The 25,479-nt window shown below is 33.9% G+C and overlaps 1 protein-coding gene across 3 annotated transcripts in view; it reads right to left on the bottom strand.

Annotated features, from left to right (window-relative positions):
• LOC126765662 (voltage-dependent calcium channel type D subunit alpha-1) overlaps positions 1-25,205 on the bottom strand; it is a 74,314-nt gene extending 49,109 nt beyond the window's left edge. For 2 of the 3 annotated variants that reach the window (XM_050483228.1, XM_050483229.1), the window contains exons 1-18: positions 25,105-25,205; positions 24,810-25,047; positions 22,767-24,220; positions 21,372-21,609; positions 21,131-21,236; positions 20,926-21,065; positions 19,941-20,047; positions 14,558-14,710; positions 12,952-13,133; positions 12,374-12,893; positions 12,095-12,320; positions 9,041-9,251; positions 8,028-8,353; positions 7,871-7,929; positions 7,467-7,593; positions 4,083-4,212; positions 3,700-3,866; positions 2,316-2,403 (exon numbers count right to left, since the gene is read on the bottom strand). In XM_050483228.1, the coding sequence (XP_050339185.1) occupies positions 2,316-2,403; positions 3,700-3,866; positions 4,083-4,212; positions 7,467-7,593; positions 7,871-7,929; positions 8,028-8,353; positions 9,041-9,251; positions 12,095-12,320; positions 12,374-12,893; positions 12,952-13,133; positions 14,558-14,710; positions 19,941-20,047; positions 20,926-21,065; positions 21,131-21,236; positions 21,372-21,609; positions 22,767-22,932 (2,946 nt within the window). In that variant the 5' untranslated portion in view covers positions 22,933-24,220; positions 24,810-25,047; positions 25,105-25,205. Of the gene's footprint in view, positions 1-2,315; positions 2,404-3,699; positions 3,867-4,082; positions 4,213-4,666; positions 4,785-7,466; positions 7,594-7,870; positions 7,930-8,027; positions 8,354-9,040; positions 9,252-12,094; positions 12,321-12,373; positions 12,894-12,951; positions 13,134-14,557; positions 14,711-19,940; positions 20,048-20,925; positions 21,066-21,130; positions 21,237-21,371; positions 21,610-22,766; positions 24,221-24,809; positions 25,048-25,104 lie in introns of all 3 variants that reach the window. The other variant, XM_050483226.1, reaches the window with a different exon arrangement.
• Positions 25,206-25,479: the final 274 nt, after the last annotated feature.

Raw genomic sequence — 25,479 nt, 5'->3', positions numbered from 1 at the left:
ATATTATAAAAATGACAATCAGCTGTTTACGAGGGTTTCAAACTCGCATAGCTGCCGTTTGTCACCTAAAAATTAAGATTTGATTCAGTGCGCAATTAATCAGGATTAGCGCTGCCGTCTGTCAATGCTATAACGGGCAACGGGCGACAGGCAAAATTTTAAAGCATACTAACTGTCAAATCGATTGCTATTGCAGTTGGGAAATTCTTAATGTAGGCATTTGATATCTTGATATTTAATTTTCAAAATGACGCCGAGCATGTTCGAGCTCTTGAAGTCTTAAAAAATTTGAGGAGCATGAAAAAATTTTGGCATTATTATAATTTATTCGGACTACTGCATTTTTACTACAAATATATATTATCATTTTATAGGATTACTGATTTCAATAATTTTCTCAGAATATTCATTCATCTATTTGAGGATACTAATTTCAGTAAAAAATATCTACAAATATGCCAACAATTCTCATTAAAATCTGAACTGTAAACATACATAAATAAAAGCTCACATATGTATTTACCTATTATTCTTGCCTACTTACTATTACAGCGTACCTTCAAATAATATTTTGCCTGTCGAGATGCATCGTAATAATAATAAGCGATGTAGGTGTCACTGGGGTACTGGAGAGGAGTCAATGTTAAGAAATAAAGTGTTTTTTCATTTTAAAAAACATATACTATATGTATAAATGCCACTGCTATTAATAATTAAATTAATTTTGATAGAATATATTGTTTATACTGAATATATCGTCACCTGAAATTCAAAATAACGTATCGTCAAAAAATTCGAAATTGAGTGACTTATTGATTACGATTCACTACTTCAAATTACAAAATAATATTACATATGTCCAACATTTTCAGGTTCTGTGCTCAGATATGAACCAGTTTTAACCAATATTAAAAATTTGTTTCACTCATGTTCCATTTTATGTCGTGTTTAATTCATGCCACTGTAAATTTCCGAAAATGTTGTTACGTTATTTTGCTTTTCAGGTGACGATATGTACATATATACATATGTATATACTTTAAAATCGTATAGCAGGTAATTCAACCCAAAAAAATACATATAATTGCTTCTGGTTGACGGTTTGCACTTAAAGTATTTCCTGGTTTTTATTCTTGCAAGTTGCACCCGAACTTAGCCCTTCCTTACTTGTTAATATTGACCAGGCAGACAGAATAATCGAGTAACCGTTGTACATCATCTGTTAATCAGTTCTCTGCTCGTTATCATTAGGCACTGTTGCCAAAAATATTTTAATTCAAAAGTAGCACCAAAATTTGCATGTTAAATTCGATAAAAGTTCGGCTAGTATTCGTTATAAAATATTTAATTAATCAAGAATTTTTGTCATTTTGAATGGCTCAATTGACAAAGTAACATATTGTATATATATACTTATTATTTAGCGCAGATGAAGTCTTCTGTTCTGTCATGACTTTTTCTATGAGCCAAGTTCTGTTGGTCTGTTTGAACATCTACATACTTACATATTTATAATCTGGTAGATTCACTGCTTTCGCGAATAGAAGACAGTTACTATTTATCTTTAAATATTAATTCAAACTCCAATTAAAATTTTTGAATTGAAGTAAATAGCTTTGTTTCATAAAAATACTAATACTGAACCATTTATTAATATAAAATTAGTATGGTTAAAAATGTCGATTTAAGAGTATTAATATACACTTAAGTACAAAATTTAAAGCTTACATAGTCAACTATTCTTACTCTACAAAACAATTTACAATATATTATACATATATACGCGTTGAATAATAAATAACATAAAACTACAGCATTATGTACATGTTATATACTAAATACGAAATAGTTAATATTCATTGCATTGCATAAAATTAATTAGATACTACTCTTCGATTGTCTTAAATGCTGAACAGCATACTGTTCGCTGTATTGTTGGGCACATAATAATAATTTCTTTTTGTCAAGTAGCCCCTTGCAAAATTATTTAATTGAATATGTACTTGTGTAGCGTCTTTATAAAAATTATAGTAATAATTAAATAAATAAATAAAAATATACATAAACATATACTATGTATGTATACCAAGAGCTTAATGATACTATGTAAATAGAAGCAAGCAGATTTGCTTAGGTTTAGCCAATGCGTTTCACAAATCATATAGATTTATTTTTTAACTAATAATAGTAAGAATAATAATAAAGTATTTTATATGTATTGCTAGTCTTGTCATTTAATTGTTAAACATAACTCAAAATGTTATGTAACTATGGAATAATATTCAATTCAATATTAATAGTCACTTTTTCCTTACCTTGAGTCCTTTGGCACGATTAATGGCACGCAGAGGCCTTAAAACGCGAAGTACTCTTAATATTTTCACGAATGAAATCGCATTCGAACTGTGAATTAAAACGAAAAACAATTAATTTAGTTTTGAAATGTAATGTAAAAGAAAAAGGGTTTTTCAATTGAATTTCAGATATAAATTACAATTTTTAAGTTTTATATTTGTATCTTTGACCAGCAAACGGGAACTTGACCTTTGAGTATGCTGGGACCGATATACACAATGTGCACGAGGAAAACAGATTTAAATTTTTTCCAATATAAACCAAAAGAAATGAATTCATGAAAATGATTGGAAAAAAATGTCATGACTTTTTCGGCGATTTCTCGCTCAAGACAAAGGCTTTTCCACCCATTTAGTGTAAAAATAAAGTATCTTAACAGGGCGTACGCTTCTTGCAACATACATACATACGTATATGTATCTTATGATCTGAACTATCCGATTCCATTCCATTCCTTACAGTTCTAAATTACCTACAGTGAACCAAAAAAACTTGTACAGAAAGATGTTTTGTCTTGAAGAAATTTTCTCTTTTCAACCTTTAAGCTACAACTAAGAGTAACAATATGATAATCTTGTATATTTTTAGTATTTTTATAAGCAATTTAACAATCACTTAAGTACCGTTATTTACGTCTATTATTATTTGCGTATGATCAAAATGTATTGTTTTGTTGCGAATTTCTTTTTTGCGGATGTAGTTTTTAAAGAAAAATGGTGAAGATTTAGAGGCTCTGGTAGTTAAATATAAGCAAAAGAACGAAAGTACTCGCGAAATACGTTATTTAAAACGCATACTATTTTTCAGTACATTAGGTGGAAAGTAAAGTTGCTCGAAGTATCAAGGAACATCCCAAAATATCCGCTGTACCTTACACCAAAGAGTAAGAGAAAGCTGGCATTGCAAAACTCCATCCTGACTGTTCGAAACTTCTTGCTTTAATTCGATTTTAAAGCGTACACATTACGAAACAAGCCATAATTATCAAGGAGAAATATTGCAAAACGTTTTCTATATTCCAAAGAGTATATTCACCGTGATAACAAATTTAATGATTCTGTAATTTTTACCTATGAATTCAAATTTAATTTAATTCGATCTGATGGTCATCGATTTGTATGGCTCAAGGCGGACTAACCGATAAAAGACAAAAAATTAATAAGACTGTCCGAATGCACAATGCAATAAAGGCTAAAGTGGGGCAGTGTGACCAAATGGTCAAATTCAAAACACCTCCCTGTACAAGTTTTGGTTTAGGTTCACTTTAGCTCTTCGTATATCTATATATAATATAATGTTTTTAAGTATTGTACAGTCCGTAATACATTTTTACGAGAAACTTACCTGGACTGCATTGATATTAAGGAGACGCAGACTACAAGTAAATCAAGAAGATTAAATGCAGATCTACAAAAGGCTCCGTCGTGCAACACGAAGCCATATGAAATCAATTTCAGTAACAGTTCTATTGTGAAGACACCCGTGAAAAAAACATCAAATTTGTTTAGTACCTGCAAAATACAAAAATTAAGTATACAAGTGACTTTTCAGTGGTTGTGTTTTTGATTTAAAACTATGTATTTTAGTTGAGAAAAAAGTTAGCGTGATTGTATCTAAATGTTTTCCAATGTAGTATATTGAAAGTAGTTAAGGTGGATGGTATTTCAATCAGATTAAGACCATAAAACCAACTTATATTTTAATACTAATATCAATAATTATCATACTTTGTTGCGGTCGGCGTTTGGCCGTAGTGGGTCCTCTGCTGCCAACATTGCCGATGAGAACATAATGCAGCACAATATAACATTTCCAAAGTTGCTGTGATTACAAAGCCAGTGACAAAATACACGAAACCTGTTCAATTTAGAAAAAAATCGGTAAGTCTTTAAGAGGTGCAGTAAGTTATTTCTCTGTTCTGCGAGTAGGAAAATGTGTTAAATATCATATATAAAACTCATAGTAGTAAATACATATAAACACGCAACTAATATGTGATACCCTTCTTTGAATTCTTTACATTGATTATTTTTAAACAAATTCAACTCAAGACACATAGGTTTGCAATAGATACATACTTGAAATGAAATATTGACCTATTTAGTAGACAAGCTCACGGTTAAATGACGGACGCGACAAAAAAACTTATTACCTTAAAAAAAAAGTATTATACGCCTAGCTAAGGCTAGAAGAAGGCTTGTCTTCTTGCAATTTTTTTCAACCATGATTGAAATTTCCAAGCTACATTCCTATATCCTGTGTTAAAAACAACAAAGCAACATAAACAAAAAACAATAAATAATTTAAAAACCTGTTTGTTTGAGACATTATGAAGAAAGACGAACCCTCTGGAATGGGCTGAATTTTTGTAGCTGTATTGACTTCAGACATGCGTCTTGGTCTGGCTGTATTCACATCTTCATCGTCTTCTTTGCATTTATGTATTTAAATGATTTAGTGTTCGAAGTTTTAGATGTTATTCCAAAGTTGTTTGCAATCAAACCATTTTTGAAAATAAAATATTATATATAATTTGGAATAGCAAATAAAAAAGTAATAAATATATATTTAGATAGAAAATAAAGTTATATTAAATAGCAATATTATACATACAAACAAAAACTTTATGAAACTTGAATAATTTTATTTTTTTTTTAATCTTAGTAATATATGACATTATAGGGCTAATTTGGATTGCTTAACGGTAGGGTATATACAAATATAACTTAATTTCGTGCATAATTCAACTAAATTTTGCCAGGAATACTTAACTTATAACTAATTAATTTTACGAGAACGCTATATCTAGTATTTAAATGAATCACAAAAGTATTGACATTGTGTTGACAGCATAAATATCCTTGGACATTAGTTTGCAAAGTATGTTTCCCAAAAGAAAGATTCGGACCATTTTAGTTGAAATGTGGAATTAAGTGTTGATATTATTAAATCCATTGATTTCAGAATATATAATAACACAATCTCTATGTGAGGATTGAGTCATGTGAAGAAGTTCACGCAAGTGAAGAAAGTTTTCTGATCGCCATTCACTTGGGAGTGGCCAGAAACGATTCTTTTACATATGACTCAAGCAGCTCACGACTTCCGGTCTTTGACCAAGTATCCTCTGGGTAGCCTAAAAACATCATTTGAAGGCGAGCTAAAGTGAGAAGTCGAAACATCCCCTCCGCAGGGTAGTGCGCTGGGTTGGGGACCCGCCACGTAAAAAACACCCCCAGTGAAAAAAGGAACAAGCCTCGGATGAGTGATCCCCCTTTTGAAGACGACCATGGCAAACGAAATAAGGACTACGAATTGGGGGCATGTGCCTGGAATGTCCGTTCCCTTAATTGGGAAGGTGCCGCTGCCCAGCTGGTTGATGTCCTCGTGAAAATAAAGGCTAACATCACCGCCGTCCAAGACGCCGTGCGATGGACGAGACAAGGACAGAGACGAGAAGGTCCTTGTGGCATTTACTACAATGGTCATATAAAGGAGCGCAAGTTTGGTGTGGGATTCAGGGTGGAAGAGAGACTCAGTCGCCAAGTACTTTCATTCACTCCGGTGGATGAACGTCTAGCCACAATCCGCATCAAAGCGAGGTTCTTCAACATATCGCTGATTTGCGCCCACACCCCGACATAAAAGAAGGACGATGTGACCAAAGATGCCTTCTATGAGCGCTTGGAGCGCACTTATGAGAGCTGTCCCGGCCACGGTGTCAAAATAGTCCTTGGCGACTTTAACGCCAGGGTGAGCAAAGAAGGTATCTTTGGCACTAAGGTCGGTAAATTCAGCCTCCACCATGAAACATCTTAACATGGGTTGTCTGATCGACTTCGCCGGGGCCCGAAATATGGTTATCTGCAGTACTAGATTCCAGCACAAGAAAATACATCAAGCTACCTGGCTGTCTCCGGAACGAAAAGCCACCAACCAGATCGATCATGTTGTGATAGACGGAAGACACGTCTCCAGTGTTTTAAATGTTCGTAAGGTCCGAGGTCCTAACATCGACTCGGACCATTATCTTGTTGCAGCCAAGATTCGCGCACGCCTCTCTGCAGCAAAAAACGCTCGTCAACAAACACAAGGAAGGTTCGACGTCGAGAAGCTGCAATCACAACAGACAGCCGAACGATTTTCTACTCGACTTGCACTCCAGCTCTCTAAGAGCACTCGTCAACAATTTGGTATAAGGAAACTGTGGGACGGCATTTCAAGAACCTTACGTACAGCTGCAACTGAAACCATTGGTTTTCGGAAAATCCAAAAGAACAGCTGGTACGACGAGGAGTGCCGTGTGGCAGCGGAGAGAAAACAGACTGCCTACCTCGCAACGTTAGGATCGACCACAACACGTGCGGGATGGGATAGATACCGAGAGTTGAAGAGGGAAGCGAGACGCATTTGCAGACAGAAAAAGAAAAAGGCCGAAATGCGTGAGTATGAAGAGCTTGATAAGCTGGCAGATGTGACAGGGGTGACACACAATGTCTCAAAGCTGCTTTTGACAGGGAAAAATGCGTTGAGGCGGCTTACAGAAAGCCGTTCGATACCAAACGAGGTTTCCGCGAATATTCGAGTTGCAGAACATTCGTTGGAACGATGAGCTGTACGAGATATACGACGACATTGACATAGTTCAGCGAATTAAAAGACAGCGGCTACGCGGGCTAGGTCATGTTGTCCGAATGGATGAAACCAGCTCCGAGACTATTCGACACAGTAACCGCCGGGGAAGCAGAGGAAGAGGAAGATCTCCACTACGTTGGAAGGACCAAGTGGAGAAGGCCTGGCTTCGTTTGGAATATCCAATTGGCGCCACGTTACGAAAAGAAGAAACGACTGGCGCGCTGTTGTTAACTCGACTATAATCGCGTAAGCGGTATCTACGCCAGTAAAGAAGAAGAATCTCAATGTGAAATTTTGATGTAATATTTTCAATATGTTAAAATTATTCGTACAGTAGAATTGAAGCAATGTTATTATTAGTTCGTTTTATTTTTGCAACACTTAATTTGAGTGTGTTAATGTATTGGAATAGGTATGCTACAAAACATGCAAAGGAAAAATTTTTAATTACTTTATGTTTGTGTGTTTCCAATTACCTGTTTGTGTTACTAAATATAAAAAATGAACTTCCTCTTGGCATTGGTTTTTTAGTCTTCTTAATGCTGATTTCAGAGAGACGTCGAGGTCGTGCAGTTGCTCTAGGTGCTACTTCGGAACGGGATTCTAAACATTGTTAAGGATTTTAATGACAATGAATAGGGTAAGCAGCGTTTAAATTTTATAAAAGTTACTCGGGAATGCATTAATGGCCCTAATTTATACATATAGGTACATGTAATTGAATAACTATTTGTACAAACGTATTTTAAAATAATGTCTTAAAATATATATATATTTTCTTAAACCACATTTTAGAATTATACTATTTAACATCTTAATTAAATGAAATGCTTAAAAAAATTAACTTGATCCATTTAATACACATTCGTTGAAGACTTACCTTCTAGTTCCTCATCGCATATTTCGTCCTCTTCACCTTCAGAAGTAGTACCCTCATCCCTGATATTATATTTTCGAGAAAGTATTTAAATACTCAGAAACTTAATAAAATGCCTGTATACCGCCAGGAGTCAAACACTCCACAAAGTTGAACTTACAATTTTTCTATTTCAATACAATGTCCGTCCAAATCCATTTCAATATTCATATTTTCCTCTTCTGCACCGTCAATAGTTGGAGTGGGGCTGTGTGATTTATTATTTTTACCATCATCAATTTCTTCTTCCTTTTCGATTGTTGTTAAGGAATCTGCATCAGCAAGATTATCAACAGCAATAGCCAAGAAAACGTTCAGCAATATATAATTGCCGCATATGAATAAAATTATAAAATAGATGCAAGCCAATGCACCAAATGTTTTTATTCCTCCATAGGCAAGTATTCCGTCATACATAACCACATTCCAATCTTCACCAGTAAGAATCTGAAACGAAATTTTTACAAACGTATCAAAATCGTTATGCGTTAATTTTAGAACACTCTTTGCGAATTCGCGTATTTAATCTACATAGGTACGTATTCGTATTTGTGTGTGTTTCTATGTATAATCAAGCTTTTTCGGATGTTGTTCTTGCAAATTATTAGGTGTGTGGGCTTTTTACGAGCTACTTCCGTATTAGAACCACCATTCGAAACTAAACTTATACAATAATTAAATTTAATATATGGGGGATAGAAAAAATAATAGACGAATTCTATACACTTTTATCACTATTTGCATCATTATCAGGAAATTTTCTGTATAAAGCAAAACTCAGGTACTCATATTCAGTATCCGAGGGTCCGGGATTCTTATAGTTCCTTTGCAATAATTTGTAGATGCCACACTTCGATATACAAATAGTGCTGTGTAAACTAAAGATCATTCACTTAAAAGTAAACAAATGCTTTTGACTTAGCTAAATGCAAACAATAGCTTTTGACTTGGTAAAGGTAAATAAAAGGGGCATTGATCTCATAAATTCTAAACAAAAATGTCAAATATATGAATTCATCTCAAAATGAGCGGTGTATAGGCTTGTGAGGGCTGCACCAATTTCATAATTTTCATTTGTATATTCGGTGTTTCGGGCTAAAATTTAATTATGGTAAAATAGTGTAAAAACATTACCTGAAAAACAGTTAATAAACTTTGCCAAAAGCAATCGAAATTCCAACGAGGTTTTTCTTCTGATGGTTTGAAATTAAACTTCCCTCCAAAAACTTGCATACCCAAAAGAGCAAATATTACTATAAAAAGAAATAGCAATAACAAGAGGGAAGCGATTGACTGTATTGAATTCAACAAAGATGCCACAAGATTGGAAAGAGATCGCCAATACCTGTAAAGCAAATAATTATGATGAACAACGTATTAATGTAAGCCGTTAAATAAGTATTCAAACAAACAAATTGACGTTCTAAACTTTTCAAGTGAGATCCCTGTGGGGATCGACTTCTTCACCTACCATAAGTACTATTTTGTCAAAACTTCTCTATTCAAATTATTAAACTCTCTGTATCTGACTACAGGTATCGGGTGATTTTTTTGAGGTTAGGATTTTCATGCATTAGTATTTGACAGATCACGTGGGATTTCAGACATGGTGTCAAAGAGAAAGATGCTCAGTATGCTTTGACATTTCATCATGAATAGACTTACTAACGAGCAACGCTTGCAAATCATTGAATTTTATTACCAAAATCAGTGTTCGGTTCGAAATGTGTTTCGCGCTTTACGTCCGATTTATGGTCTACATAATCGACCAAGTGAGCAAACAATTAATGCGATTGTGACCAAGTTTCGCACTCAGTTTACTTTATTGGACATTAAACCAACCACACGAATGCGTACAGTGCGTACAGAAGAGAATATTGCGTCTGTTTCTGAGAGTGTGGCTGAAGACCGTGAAATGTCGATTCGTCGCCGTTCGCAGCAATTGGGTTTGTGTTATTCGACCACATGGAAGATTTTACGCAAAGATCTTGGTGTAAAACCGTATAAAATACAGCTCGTGCAAGAACTGAAGCCGAACGATCTGCCACAACGTCGAATTTTCAGTGAATGGGCCCTAGAAAAGTTGGCAGAAAATCCGCTTTTTTATCGACAAATTTTGTTCAGCGATGAGGCTCATTTCTGGTTGAATGGCAACGTAAATAAGCAAAATTGCCGCATTTGGGGTGAAGAGCAACCAGAAGCCGTTCAAGAACTGCCCATGCATCCCGAAAAATGCACTGTTTGGTGTGGTTTGTACGCTGGTGGAATCATTGCACCGTATTTTTTCAAAGATGCTGTTGGACGCAACGTTACGGTGAATGGCGATCGCTATCGTTCGATGCTAACAAACTTTTTGTTGCCAAAAATGGAAGAACTGAACTTGGTTGACATGTGGTTTCAACAAGATGGCGCTACATGCCACACAGCTCGCGATTCTACGGCCATTTTGAGAGAAAACTTCGGAGAACAATTCATCTCAAGAAATGGACCCGTAAGTTGGCCACCAAGATCATGCGATTTAACGCCTTTAGACTATTTTTTGTGGGGCTACGTCAAGTCTAAAGTCTACAGAAATAAGCCAGCAACTATTCCAGCTTCGGAAGACAACATTTCCGAAGAAATTCGGGCTATTCCGGCCGAAATGCTCGAAAAAGTTGCCCAAAATTGGACTTTCCGAATGGACCACCTAAGACGCAGCCGCGGTCAACATTTAAATGAAATTATCTTCAAAAAGTAAATGTCATGAACCAATCTAACGTTTCAAATAAAGAACCGATGAGATTTTGCAAATTTTATGCGTTTTTTTTTAAAAAAAGTTATCAAGCTCTTAAAAAATCACCCGATATAATAGTTCTGTTCACTCAAATAGCGTTTATAATACCTAAAATTTGTCGAGAAATATAACAGTTTGGAGAAAATTATGATATCTTTATAGAACTTGGTACAAATGTTCCCTGGCTTTCCTAAGAAGTTGGTATTACAAGTAGACAGAATTGGACTATTGTCTATAAACATATAATAATAATAACAGTGATAGTTACATGCATTAACTATATATAGGAACTGTGGTGATTCATCGATCGATTTCATTAAATTTCATTACGGAATTCTTGTATAGTATATGAAAGTCCATACTTTCACTTAATTTTACTACACATAGATCAATATATAAAACAAACAGAAGTTTGAAAATCATCATATTAGGTATACGGGGTCTAAGGGATTTATTGGCCCAAATTTATCCCTTTTTGCCACCTAGGTTTATTACTATCACAAAAATAGACAGTCTAATAGCGGGATTATGTAACCAGTCTCTAGTCTCTATTTGAGGCATTTTGATGTAAAGTCTCAATTTGTGACTAGTTACTATTCACTAAACAGTCTCTAGCGTTAGTCTCAAAATATTGCCTCAAATTTGAGACCTGATAGTTAGCCAGTCACAAAACTAAAAAGAACTCTTGTCTGCCATTTTGAATATACTGAAGAAGAGATCATCATAGATATTAATCGATTGTTGTTTTTTATATTTTGTAAGCAACTCAAACACGAAAAGGTTAAAAATAAATAAATTTTACATAAATTTCGTACATTTTATGAAACAAAGTCAACATATATTTTTATTTTTATTCATAATTATGTTTTTTGACTATATTATAAAAAATTTAATATTTGTTATCGACATATTTATTTTCATTTACGTGTAAAAACATCTCTGAATAATGAAATGTAATAGATTTTGTGACTGTCATTTACAGAATAGCAAAATCGTCTTAAGTTTCGAAAATTGTCTCTAACTTAAAATCTCAAATTTAGAGACTTGAGACTGTATCACAGTACAGAATCGCACGGTAAATTTTTAAGGTAATTATGCTCGTTTTGTTATCACATCATCTCACAATTTTTCATCATTAAATTATCTTAATCCGCATCCAAAATTTATAAGTACGTTGAAGTATTAATATAATTCAGTAAAAACATCTTATAAAGGCTAGGAGAAAAGACGGACCGATTGAACTTATTGTTGGTATCAAATCTCATAATTCTCAGCAAACCATTCCCTTACAATAATACTATCGCACAAATCTAATCTATATGGAATGTCTACTAGTTAGACGAAAAGTATTATAATGGATATATGGAAAGCATGGAATTGGTTCGATCTAAATTTTAAATAAAGTCTTAACTTACTTTGTGACTTTAAAAACTCGTAAGAGTCGAACGCAACGTAGTACTGATACTCCCAATGGCGGCATTATCCCCGTGTTTGTTAGTATTGTTTCCGTTATACTACCAATCACAACAAAACAATCGAAACGATTAAACAGCGACACAAAATATCCTTGAAATCCCAAACTATACATTTTAAGCATCATTTCACAGGTAAATAATCCAATGAAGAATATATTTGTATACTCTATAAGAATAATTACACTTTATATTGAGGATAAAATGTAAATGAATAGTTACCTTGAAAGTTATCGAGCCAAATTGGTTGCCCATAATGTTCGGTAGCAAGTACGCCGGTATTCAGAAACACTAACATTATTATTAGCCAATAAAAAGCTTGCGATTTTACAGCTTTCCTACAAGACCGTCGCATTCTGCGGTTCAGACGATCTAAATCTTTCTTTTTCTTACGCCACCAGGATTCAGATATTTGAATTTCTTGACCCTCCTCTTCCATTTGATCCATTGAATTGGCCTCGTTGGTCGGTTTTGTTTTTCCATCTTGCAATAAATTACCATCGACATCAGGTTCAATATCTTCCGCTTGGGTAATCCAATCCAGATAGCCGCGCACATCTTCTTCTATTTGTTGTTTTTCCCTAAGTTTTTGAAAGTCTCCACGGTTTTTAGCTTTTGTGCGCTCTTTTGAAAATTCACCAGACAACACACCGAGAATTAAATTCATTACGAAAAAGGCCCCTAATATAACCATTGAAACGAAGTAAATCCATTGCCACGTACTTCCCATGGCATCTTGAATCTATTGTATAAATACGAATGTAAACAAAGCTAAGTTTGTGCGTGAGTAGTATCCTTACGTTATACAGCACATCTGTCCAACCTTCTAAAGTAACACACTGAAACACGGTCAACATAGCCAAACCAAAGTTATCGAAATTAGTTATACCATAATTAGGGCCGTCCCATTTTTCATGGCATACATAACCTTCTTGACATTGAAATCCAGTACCACATGGGTGTTCATCTTTCATATGTTCACCTTTATTAGTCGAAGTAAATTAACCAAAAAGTAATAATATTTATTATTTACTTATATACGCTCGTGGCCACGCAATGCTTACCACCAGCTACTCTCGTAGTATTTCATTTTACTCTTGCTACTGCTCTCACTTTGTCGGGAGCCACAGCATAGCCTTAGCATAACAATGTAAAGTATGTGCTCTACTCTGCTCCGAGTTTTGTTAGGTAAAAAACTATAGCTGGAGCGGGAGCAAAAAATTAAATTCTGCGCTATGCTCTGGCGTAGCGGTAGCAAAAAATTGGGAGCGGTAGCACAGCAGAGCTTATGAAAATTTTCATGTGCTACAGCTCCCGCATGTGTTTGTTGTTTTTTTTCTTTTTTGCTATTTTCTGTCATAATATTTGAATTAATTGAATATTTAAGCAAAACGCATTTTTTTGTATAACTGACAAGAGCTATAGCGTCTAAAGTCAAAGCGATGCCATAAAATACCTCTGATCTGTAGGAATTTAAAGATAAAAAATCAGGATTGTAGTGTATTTTCAATGGAAAATTTTTACATGCCTCGGTCCAGTTCTTAATGTTAATATTTAGGGCTAAAATTTTCAGGGAATTTTTTTGGGGTATTTCCAAGGAAATTTCGTGACGGGACTGAAAAAAATTAATAGTTCAAAAAACAAACTAATGTATATAAAAAGGGGGAAAGTATATGTAGTTAAAATTAATTTCGAAAATTCATAGTAATTGAGTATTGTAATACATTTGGAATACATAGATGATGTTTTTGGTAATATAAAAATGGTAAATATTTAACATAATAAAAAAACATTTATAATTTATTCAATTATTATTTAATTCACTTTATTAATATATTTCTTAAAATATTTGATTTTAGATTTATAAAGTCACTTGACGCAACAAGTGCCAAAATGATTTGCATAACATTTTTTTGTTTGAATTATTCAATTAATTCAAATATTATGACAGAAAATAGCAAAAAAGAAAAAAAAACAGCAAGCACATGCGGGAGCTGTAGCACATGAAAATTTTCATTAGCTCTGCTGTGCTACCGCTCCCAATTTTTTGCTACCGCTACGCCAGAGCTTAGCGCAGAATTTAATTTTTTGCTCCCGCTCCAGCTATAGTTTTTTACCTAACAAAACTCGGAGCAGAGTAGAGCACATACTTTACATTGTTATGCTAAGGCTATGCTGTGGCTCCCGACAAAGTGAGAGCGGCAGCGATAGCATAGCAATAATTAGATTAATTAATTAATAGAAATTTTGCTGCTACGGAGTAGTAAATGAGAACCCTGCTTACCACTATACTTTCTTAATTTTTTCTCGGACTTTTTCTTTCACTATAAAGTGTTGTCAAATATGCAAAACACTTGAAAATATTGAGTGGTAAGCTTTACGTGGCAACGAGTGTAAATGACTAACCAGTATCTGGGCGAAGGCAAGTTTTATGTAATTTTCCAGAAAACAGCTCTAATCCAATAATTGCGTATATGATAATGACAAATAAAACTAGTAAAGCAATATGTAAAAGTGGTATCATAGCTCGAAGGATCGAATTCAGTACAACCTGTAAACCTTTAACGAATAGCAGTTAAAATTGGTAATTATTTTTTTGAAACATAATTTATATATACATAATAATAAAACAAGTAAGGAAGGGCAACGTTCGGGTGCAACCGAACATTTTATACTCTCGCAACTTACAAGAATCAAAGCCAGGGAAATACTTTATGGTGTAAAACGTCAACCTGAGAATCGAAATCGAAGCAATTTTATATATACATATACTAAACAATACATATATAACCCTGTTAGTTAGAGACACAAAAACGATTATATGTAGTATATGGAAGTTGGGGTAGTATCGACCAGATTTTATCTATTTTTCCCAATACCACATACTATTAACATGTCACATACTAAAAACCAATCATATAGAGTAAAGACAGGCGGATGTTTGATAATCCTGATATTAGTCATATAGTCAAGTCATAGGTTAGTCAAGTTTTCGCTCAAATTTATCTATGTTAGGCACAAAGGTACACTGTTATGAGTAAAACACGCTAGCTCATTTTCACTGAGATAAGTCACATATTGGTCGATATATGCGGTACGAGGTTCCCCGGAAGTTCGATTATATTTATATTATGTAGGTATATGGGGGATAAGGGAAGTATTGTTCCGATTCAACCCATTTTTGACATACAGACATACCATTATAATAGAAGCATTATCCCTTAATTTCAGTTATCTATGTCACTCATTGACCCATATTTTCGATCAAAAGTCAACTATAGGTACTGAGGTCCAAATATTTGGTGCCTGGGGCTTGAACCATTTTTGTTGGATATGAACAATTTTTGGCATACACTAAAGGTATTATTCATGCTAAGTTTAATCCCGTTATACTAATTGCTTCTTGATTTGTGTACTGGAAAGTAAAAAATCAAGTGGACTTTAAAATTGTTCTATATGGAAAGTAGGCGTGGTTATTGTCCGAATTCGCAACGTGACATAGGAATGTAAAAAGAATACCGCGTACCAATTTTTTACGAAATCGGTTAGTCGCGTCCAGAGATAAGGGAATTCACCAAAAAGTGGGCGGTACCACGCCCAATGACCAATTTTCACTCTATAAATCCTTCACATACCATCTTGAAGATATAATTTAATGCCTCTGGCGTATTTAGTTATTGATTTATAGCGCTTTTAGTAGTTTTTAACAGTATCGTTATATGGGGAGTGAGCGAGGTTATCCTCTGATTTCATCCATTTTCACACTATCGGTAGAAGTTCTTATAAGATTTGTACTCAGCAAATTTGGTTGTTGTAGCTTATGTGGCTTAGGAGACGGATGGTTAGCGGACGGGTCCACGTCCACTTTTTAAAATATTTTGCCCACAGGTGTTCCTTGCTACTGCGATCCTCTGTACCAAATTACAGCTTTATATCGTAATTTAGTGCTTAGTTACAACACTTTATATGTTTATATATGTTTTCGGTTAATGGCGATTTGTGGGCGTGGCAGTGGTCCGATTGCGCCCATCTACGAACTCGAAATTGTTTTTGTACTAAGGAACCAACATACCAAGTTTCATCGAGAGATCTTAATTTTTACTCAAGTTACAGCTTGCACGGTCGGACGGACAGACAAACAGTCAACTGGATTTCTTCTTTTTATATAAATATAACCCTATATCTATCTCGATTAGTTTTAGGTGATACGTACAACCGTTAGGTTGTAGCAACTGGTTGCAAGAGTATAAAAAGGACGGACCGAACATTAGATATACTCGTACGCATAATGTTTCATTTACTCAGCGAAGTCCTAGTGACCCTTCCGCAATGACAACGTAGTTGCTTTTGTTATCTCTTAACCACATTTGAGCAATCTTGTTGTTTCAATGTAAATGAAAACTCGCCACCTTCCGTAACGTGGATATTAACACAAATTGGATTTTTTTTACGAAAAATACATTATATATATAATAACAATATTCCAAAGTTTATAAACAAAATTAAATACAAACTCATACCATGTTTATGATTTACATATTTTCTTAAAAATCAGATCACTGTTAATGTTTTAAACAGCTTCATCGCTTTTTTTTTCGCAGATATCACAGAGAGTTAATTTTTTTTTACTTTAGGAAAAGAGGTATGGTCAACTATATTGGAAAAATTCGTGGCAAAAATCCGAACTTCCTACTTCGAAAATTTTCACATCACTTTGTTACTCACAATAGCAGTCCAAACTGTAGGACATATGACGACATACATATAACCATTTGTATTTACCATCCTCAATAAATGCGTGATGTTGGCAACCAACTTCACATGGGCCAGCAGCGGATATCTCCTTTTTATAAAATTGAATTAAGTGAATTATACATTCTTTATATACAACCTCGTAAACAATATGATTCACTTTTTACATGATAACTCAACCTTTGAACGTATAAATCGTAAGAATGATGACCGTATACAGAAGGAGCAAAAAGAAGAAGGAAGTAACAGAAAAAAATCAAAAATTGATTGAAGTGGAAGGAACCGTTGAAAACATCGAAATGCAAGACTCGAACGTGTGTTGTAATTTGGTGAATTCAAGCGATCTATTAGAGTTGATGTTCGAGAATATGAGGATGTGACTATTACAATTGAAAAGTGGTTTAAAATGGCATTTCAAACTCTTTACGCACACCTACAAACGAAACCATTGGTTTTCAGAAAAGGTAAAATAACAGCTGGTACGATGAGTAGTGCCGTGTCGCAGTGGAGATAAAACAGACTGCCTACCTCGTAACGTTACAATTGATCAATTGGCAAACAAAAAAGGAAAGACGCCAAAATGAGTGAGTACGAAGAGCTTGACAAGCTGGCCGACAGGGAAATATTGCGATAGCGCCGAAGGGTGCGTTATCTTTAGAAGTTGAAGTTGATAATGTAATATCTGATCACAAAATAAACAATTAAATTATTGTCGATTGAGTGTTTTTATTTCGCAATTCCAATTAGAAGTTAATGCTTAGGACATTTTTTCCCCCGATTAGACAAAGAGAATACACAAGAGGTCGAATTTAAATGCTGCAATATTATAGAGATGGTGCCAGAATTTAAAAACTATGTAATTAATTAATTCTGGTGAAAATAATACCAAAAGACGATTTTATTCATTTCAATGAGAGTCCAACTCGATTATCTGCAGAGCATGACATTGTTATGAGCCAAGTAGACGAGTGGTTTAAACTTGGTATAGTTCGTGAGTCCAACGCAAACATAGACAGTAAAATGACCTTGCAAAAAACCGTTTTTGATTTTGTAACTTGCCAACAGTGTTCATGCAGTAAGTAAACTATATTTTATGAAGTTTATTCAAAATTATACTATCTTAGCTTGGCATAGCATAGCAGAATTTCAGATTGGTCCCGTGCAGCAGTAAGGAATACTTGATTTGAAGACAGCCCTTATGCAAGAGCGTAAGACATTAGTAGATGAGCATGAAGAAAGTGACAAATCTCACCCCAAGAAGAACAGCCACATTGTTACTTTCACGAAGTCAAAGCTGCGTACTTAACAACAAAGAGGTTTCGCCATTATTCAATGGGAATTCAGTATGAATTGTATAGCGAAAAAAGTAGTACTTCAATGGTTTATGAGTTTTCAAGATTTTAACCGTAATATTGAAGATCGAGTAGGAGACAGAATGAAGAACAGCCTAAGCCGTTATAGAATTGTGGTGGTTACATCGCAGAAAAGTACAAATTCCGAAGGCCAAACAACATGATGATCACCTAAAAGCGAAAGCTGCAATTCTCGACGACACACCATACGCGGATTATGTCACGAAAACCGGGGTACTATACAAGCATGGAAGGAACGAGAGCTATTTGTAGTACCGAGAAATATGGAAAAATAAATTATACGAAACGTTTACAATTTTGGTAACATAAGCTCGCAGAAAACGATGCACGCGATCCGAGAAGATTTTATCATAGCACATTTAGAAAAAAAAGAAGCAGCACATGTCAGACTGAGTTGAGTGCATCCATGTCGATCATTTGGATATCTTAGGTTCCACGTCGAAGTATATTTACCCTTTATTTTATGGTTTTTCTAAATTATTTTTCTATTCGTTTCTTCAGTATTGTTGAGGGTCTTCCATGAGGATCGTCGTACCCTGAGAGAAGAATGCAGGGCGAATATTTAGAAAGCTCAGGAATCGTATAAAAGAAACTTTGACAAATAATGAAAGAAAGGTACAGAAAAACAAAGAGGAGATAAAAGTAACTCATTTTTCGAATAAAACGTTATCTAACTAATGGAACCCAGGGTTACATACACTATCGTGGATAATATGAATCTTCAGGCACTTTTCGAAGTTGATGAAGATATGACATCTGGTACAAATGATGAGAAAGATGACCGAATGTAATGTTGGCAGCCAACTTCCCATGGAGCGGAGGGAAAGAAAGGCAAAAGGAGACAGGTGAAGCGAAGGCAACAGATAATTTTTTTGCTGCCATAATTTCGATTTAAAACAAAAATTTCAAAAAGTAAGTAGGAAAGTCGCTATCGCACAATGAAGCTTTTTTTTGAAATTTGACAAAATGGCGGCGGTTTGAACAAAAAGTATCGAATTGGGCCCTTTTTTCGTCAGTTTTTCGTAGAAGAAAATAGGAAGCTTTCAAAAAAAAAAAAACAAAAACAAGGTTGCATAGCACGATAGAGAATGACGTTAAAAAAGTTCTTTCCCAAGTGGAATTAGATATCTTCAAAAGTATTGCTTTGAGAGTGGAAACCATTTTGAAAAACACCCTTCTGAGAAAAACGCGTTTAAAGACTGTGTCGCTCCGTTCCCTACTCTGTTTCTACAAGAAACGCTGCAGCGACCGTAAAAATTTGAATTTCGATTTAAAAATTTCAGAGAATGTTTACTACAGTGTATACTATCCGATAATGCAACAAAAAAATAGATTTTTCGAAAATTTCACACTGAGACGATCCCTTAGTAAACAACCAACATATATACATTTATGTATGTCTTTTTACATAAATGGTATACCCAAGCAAAATAAATACAATAAAATCATATATTTTTTTTAATATCGATGTATTTCTAATGTAATAAATGGTATACCGAGGAAAAGAAATCCAGTAAAATTTATGCTTTTGAATACCAACGGGTTTCTAATGTTCAGTCCAGCTTTAGAAGTGCAACCATTAGTTTTAAATAATTCATTGACTTAAGTAATTATATATAATAGATATTATTTGATTTGTCAAATTAATTTAAAAAATAACTTACTTGGAACTCCAGAAACAAGTCGAAGAGGTCGTAGCACTCGGAAAGCTCGAAGTGCTTTTACATCGAAACCTTCCTTCATAAGATTTGAAAGAACAGTACTTATCATGCTACCAAAAAGTATTGAAAACATAAGTACTATTAAATTTCTTATTTTCCTTCATGTGAATTTATATATGGAAGTAAACCAGACATTAGCAATACATTTTAGATCAGTTTTACTGATTAAAGGGTAACAACGTTTTTTAGCGAAGAACAAAATAATTTCTACACTAAGAATGCTTCATGACGCTATTGCGCATAGTTTGTTGATTCGCTGCAGACTAACGTTTGCCGAATCGAAGACAACCATAATTTAATAAATATAAACTCAACGTTTAAAAGGGCGCAACAAATCACGCAAGAAAGGCAACTGATCAAGTTTAAAACCAGGTAAGGGTTACGTAAAAATGTTTCAAAAACCTCTTGTAAGAGAGAGGTTAGAGAGGTTCCCCAGCAAGAAATCAATAGCAATGGAATTGACCTTCCATGAAAGTAAAAAAGAACACTGTAATCTCTTGTCAACGAGTGCTATTTTGAACTATTTTAACACAAAATTTCTTTCTGAACAGGAATACATAACATAATGAAAGTATTTTTCAATGCCTCACAAACTTATCCATAGCAAAATTAATGTTTACATTTTTAGTATTTTCGTGTAAAGATATCATGACTTTCTCAAACACTTTATAAAATTCATACATATGTATGTGTATAATAGATAAAATTAGACATTGAGAATAAAGAAATGGATATTTATATACAGCATTGATTAATATCTGGTAACATTATATTTATAAATTTTTTGATAAATTAGGAGCGTTAAAACACATCCCGATAATTTCAAATTATCCGATTCAAGTTATAATGCCAATTGATGATAATAAAGCGTACAAAATCTATGCGCGTCAAGAAGTCAAAATAAGAATAGAAAGAAAATATCACTTACCCTATAACCACAATAAAAAAATCTAAAATATTCCACCCATTTCTCAAATACGAGCCGCTGTGTAGTAGAAATCCATACGCAATTATTTTCATAACACATTCTGCTGTAAATATTACTAAAAATATATATTCTATCTTTTCCTGTAAAAAAAAGAAGCTTGTAATTAAATAAGTATCTACATACGTATTGTGATCATAAAACATACCAAAGCCTGATTAGTTACATTGGAATCGCTATATGGATAAGGGGTGTAAACCGCTAAGGCAACACAATTCGCAAAAATAGTTAACAATATCAAATACTCGAATGGTCTGTAAATTATTAAATGTTAAATTTATTTTTTTATATATAGGAAAATCGCGTGAGATTCCTATATAATACTCATACACGTACATTAGTAAATAAGTTTTATTTTTTAAGATAATATCAGTAATTGAAAAGGATGCTTCCACTCGACTATACTGATGCATAATGCCCGAAGTGGGTTTTTTATCCCCAAACAAAATAAAACACGTTGAGGTCGATCAGGTTGCGGCTTCCCCCCTCGTCTTTGCGGCCGCTTTTGCGTAGTAGTATTAGTTACTGTCTTTTGCTGGTTTATTCCACCAGCAATTGTTGTGCCATTTATAGTGTCGGGAATGTTTGATGTCCCAAGATTAACATCAGTTCCCAAAGGTCCATTTGCTAAAAATTGATGCGAGTACATTTCAAAGAATAGGATTGGTTAATGCCAATATCAGCCATGATTTGAGTATTATATCGAATCATCAAATATTTTTAACAAATTTACTATTAGAAATGAATTTTTAAATTTTTCGCTGTTCTACAGATACACAATTAGACTGGGTTTACACACGAAGACCTTAGTCGCTGATAGTCGACCGACACAAGCCCGAAACTTTCGAGTCGGACAATTTTCTGCATTCCCTATCCCATCACATCTTAAATCCTTGAACTTGGAGCGTATGCGGTGCGCAAAAATACTTTATATCGGGCGATTTTTTAAGAGCTTGATAACTTTTTTTAAAAAAAAAACGCATAAAATTTGCAAAATCTCATCGGTTCTTTATTTGAAACGTTAGATTGGTTCATAACATTTGCTTTTTGAAGATAATTTATGTTGACATGCTGCGTCTTGGGACATCGGAAAGTATTTTGACATTTGACAGATAGCCCAGATTTCTTCAGTATTTATGGAATAGTTGCTGGCTTATTTCTGTAGACTTTAGACTTGACGTAGCCCCACAAAAAATATTACAAAATATGCATTTGTTCTTACACAGGTGCAAAATGAAAAAACCCTCACAATGAAAAGAAACCACATGTCAACCAAGTTCAGCTCTTCCATTTTTGGCAACAAAAAGTTTGTTAGCATCGAACGATAGCGATCGCCATTCACCGTAACGTTGCGTCCAACAGCATCTTTGAGAAAATACGGTCCAAACAAGTACAAACCACACCAATTTGGAGTTAAAGTCCCATTCATCTTCTGTGTCGTTGAAATGCTCGAAAAAGTTGCCCAAAATTGACTTTCCGAATGGACCACCTAAGACGCAAAACATTTACAATTATCTTCAAAAGTAAATGTCATAGACAATCTAACGTTTCAAATAAGAACCGATGAGATTTTGCAAATTTTATGCGTTTTTTTTTTAAAAAAAGTTATCAAGCTCTTAAAAAATCACCCGATATTAGCTAGCTTTTTATTAGATTTTCATCATAAATATTTCATGTTATCATATCATAACATGTGCTTTATTTTGGACATACAATTATTTGCCAAATTTAATATTTTATAATGTTTATAGTTAGTATACATATAAATGTTTTTTCAAACATACCAAATGTTGGATAAGCAGCTACCTGTCCTTTATCAAAATTTTCTTTACTTGCTAAACTATTATTGTTTGTACGCTTAATTGCTCCGCCATCAGTTCCACCTGGTTGCTCTCGATTGCTTTCAAGATCCATGTTGCCAAAAATATCTTTAGAACGTTGGTCGGACATAAAAGTCTCCGATATATCAAAATGATGTTTAGCGTTGTCTTCGTTTTCTTTTCTTTTCTGTTCGTAATATTTTATTAATGAATAATCGAATGATTTGTATTGGCTCAAAGGCTGGAATTCTTTATTTACATTACAATAGTCTAACCGAGTTTTTAAGCTTTTGATCCCTCCACGCTCGATGACGTTGCCAACATTCAAATTTTTCGAATTTATATCGTTAGTGTTATCTTCCAAACTCTTACAATCAATATCTAAATCAGCTTTATTATCATTTGAATTCAATAATTGCAGTTCGCTGCAACTATCGCAGTCGGTGATATCGCCTGAGCCGTGTCTTAAAATCGTTTTAAGTTCTGTTAATGGTGCTTGTGTTTCTATCTCAATAAAAACTGTAGATTTACAATTAGGATTACTTGTTTGGTTTAAAAATGTCTGATGAGGTACGTCCCAGCTAAGCTCAACAGTTTTATTATGTTGACACTGTTCCACAAATTGAGAATGATATATTGACGGCGGTTGAGCTTGCGCAGTGTTGCTTGCAGAATCACAATCACCCAAAAAACTGCTTAATACACCAACACCAAAACCATGCAATGTACTGTTATCACCCGTTATATCACAATTACAACTATTACTACTACTGCTACTCTTACTTCCACTTCCACTCCTACTTTTACTATAATTACGTTTGTCGGCACTACTACTGCTACTCCCACTGCTATTTACGTTTGCATTAATTGTGTTACATGAGTTATCTACATTATTGCTTGGGCGTTTAATGCATTCGTGTTCTTTTGCATTGACATTGGATTTAATGCTGTCGTTACTTTTCTTGTAGCATTCATTTGGTATGGGTTTTGAACAGCTTATTATTTGTTGGATTGATTGGATTTGATTTCCTTCCTCTATTGTCAAAAACTGTCTACCGAAATCTTCATTACTACTTGAATTTAATTTTTTTATAAAAGTACCACCATTTTTTTTTTTAGTTTGTTCGCCGCTTAACTTATTTGTTAATAAATCAAAGCTAGTACCAGTGCTTGTTATTTTGTAACTCTTAGGAATTGGTAATGTTGATGGTACTTGGGTTACATATATCGTTGAGTTTGCATTTGAACATCCATATAACTGTTCTTTCTTGCTATTATCGATCGATTTTTTTTTATGGCTTAATGGCCAATCACCATAACAATTTTTATCTGTTGCATCTAGCCATATATCAGTTGATTTACTGTTGATATCATCAGTTTCATAATACTCGCAGTTTGTGACCAAATATTGTGTTTGCCTAAAAATGTAAAATGCACGTAATAAGAGTTACTAAAGAATGTAATTTTGATCATCAAACTGTTATTTTTAACACCTACAGCTGATCAAGATAGATATATACATAGTTATACATTGTAACGTAGATATATCAAAATGATCAGAATGAAGAAAAATAAACAGGAGGGACGCAAATCATTATGAATATGGAGCTAGACCAAGACATGACCCTATTTCATTCATTCATTTATAACTAAAGACAATACTGTCATTAAAATTCATTATTTATTTATTCATTTATTATTTTATCGGAACTTCAGAATACTTATATTTTTGAAACTTATAATAATAAGTATATAGAGGTTGGCAGAATTCATAAACTGATCCATTTCCGACACCAACCTATAGTATAGTATGTCTAGAAATACACTTTAACTTGTGATAGTATAAATTAACATAATTTACCATTCAGCATATCTAACTGCTTACTTTTTTACTACTTAATCGGAACTAATGAAAGGGATGAAGGAAAAGTGGAATAAAGAATTTTACGTAAAGCATCACAATATCGGCATTAACTAAATTTGGTATAAAGGTATTATTATACTTACTGTGGTGAAGATGCCGTATGATATTGTTCTGGAACCAAATCGAAACCTTTTTCAGAAAAATTGTTTGTTACGAAATCGGTGTTGTCATTGATTTTATTTGACCCACTTGTCCTTAAAGTAAATTTTTGAGTTGCATAGAAGAGAAGCGAGCCCCGCGAGATGTCAATTTCTTGACTGCTGTTACTTATCTCATTTTGTCTTTGAAGGCAAAGTTGACGTTGACGCAATAGAGTTTCTTCTGGAATAATTGCCGTTATATTGTTAGTTTGATAAACTGTGCCAGTTTTTAGATTACCCCGTATACAAGTATTACAACTATTAAGTTTACACTTCCGGTCGAGATCCTTTAAAATTCGTTTTGGACTCGGCTCATGTCGTCCATATATCTCATCTGAAAAAAAACGAAATTAACATGTTTTAATATCTTCGGCCTTTTTGATTTTATGGATATACTAGCTGACCTTGAAAAAGTTGTTTTGCATTTCCGTTATTTTTAGGAAATTTTTTTAAAAATAACTAGCACTATAAGTGTTTACAATTGAAATGAGAATGAAGAGCCGTACACTATTAAAGTATATTACATCTAAGTTAAAAAATTATTCTTTATTACAGTAACAAATATATGTATGTATATTAAGTTAAAATTATGATAGCTATCTGTACATCAAAA

Source organism: Bactrocera neohumeralis, unplaced genomic scaffold, assembly GCF_024586455.1.
Source record: "Bactrocera neohumeralis isolate Rockhampton unplaced genomic scaffold, APGP_CSIRO_Bneo_wtdbg2-racon-allhic-juicebox.fasta_v2 cluster11, whole genome shotgun sequence".
Taxonomy (NCBI): Eukaryota; Metazoa; Arthropoda; class Insecta; order Diptera; family Tephritidae; genus Bactrocera; species Bactrocera neohumeralis.
The sequence above is the reverse complement of the archived record's forward strand: the minus strand, read 5'-3'. Positions and strand labels throughout refer to the sequence as shown.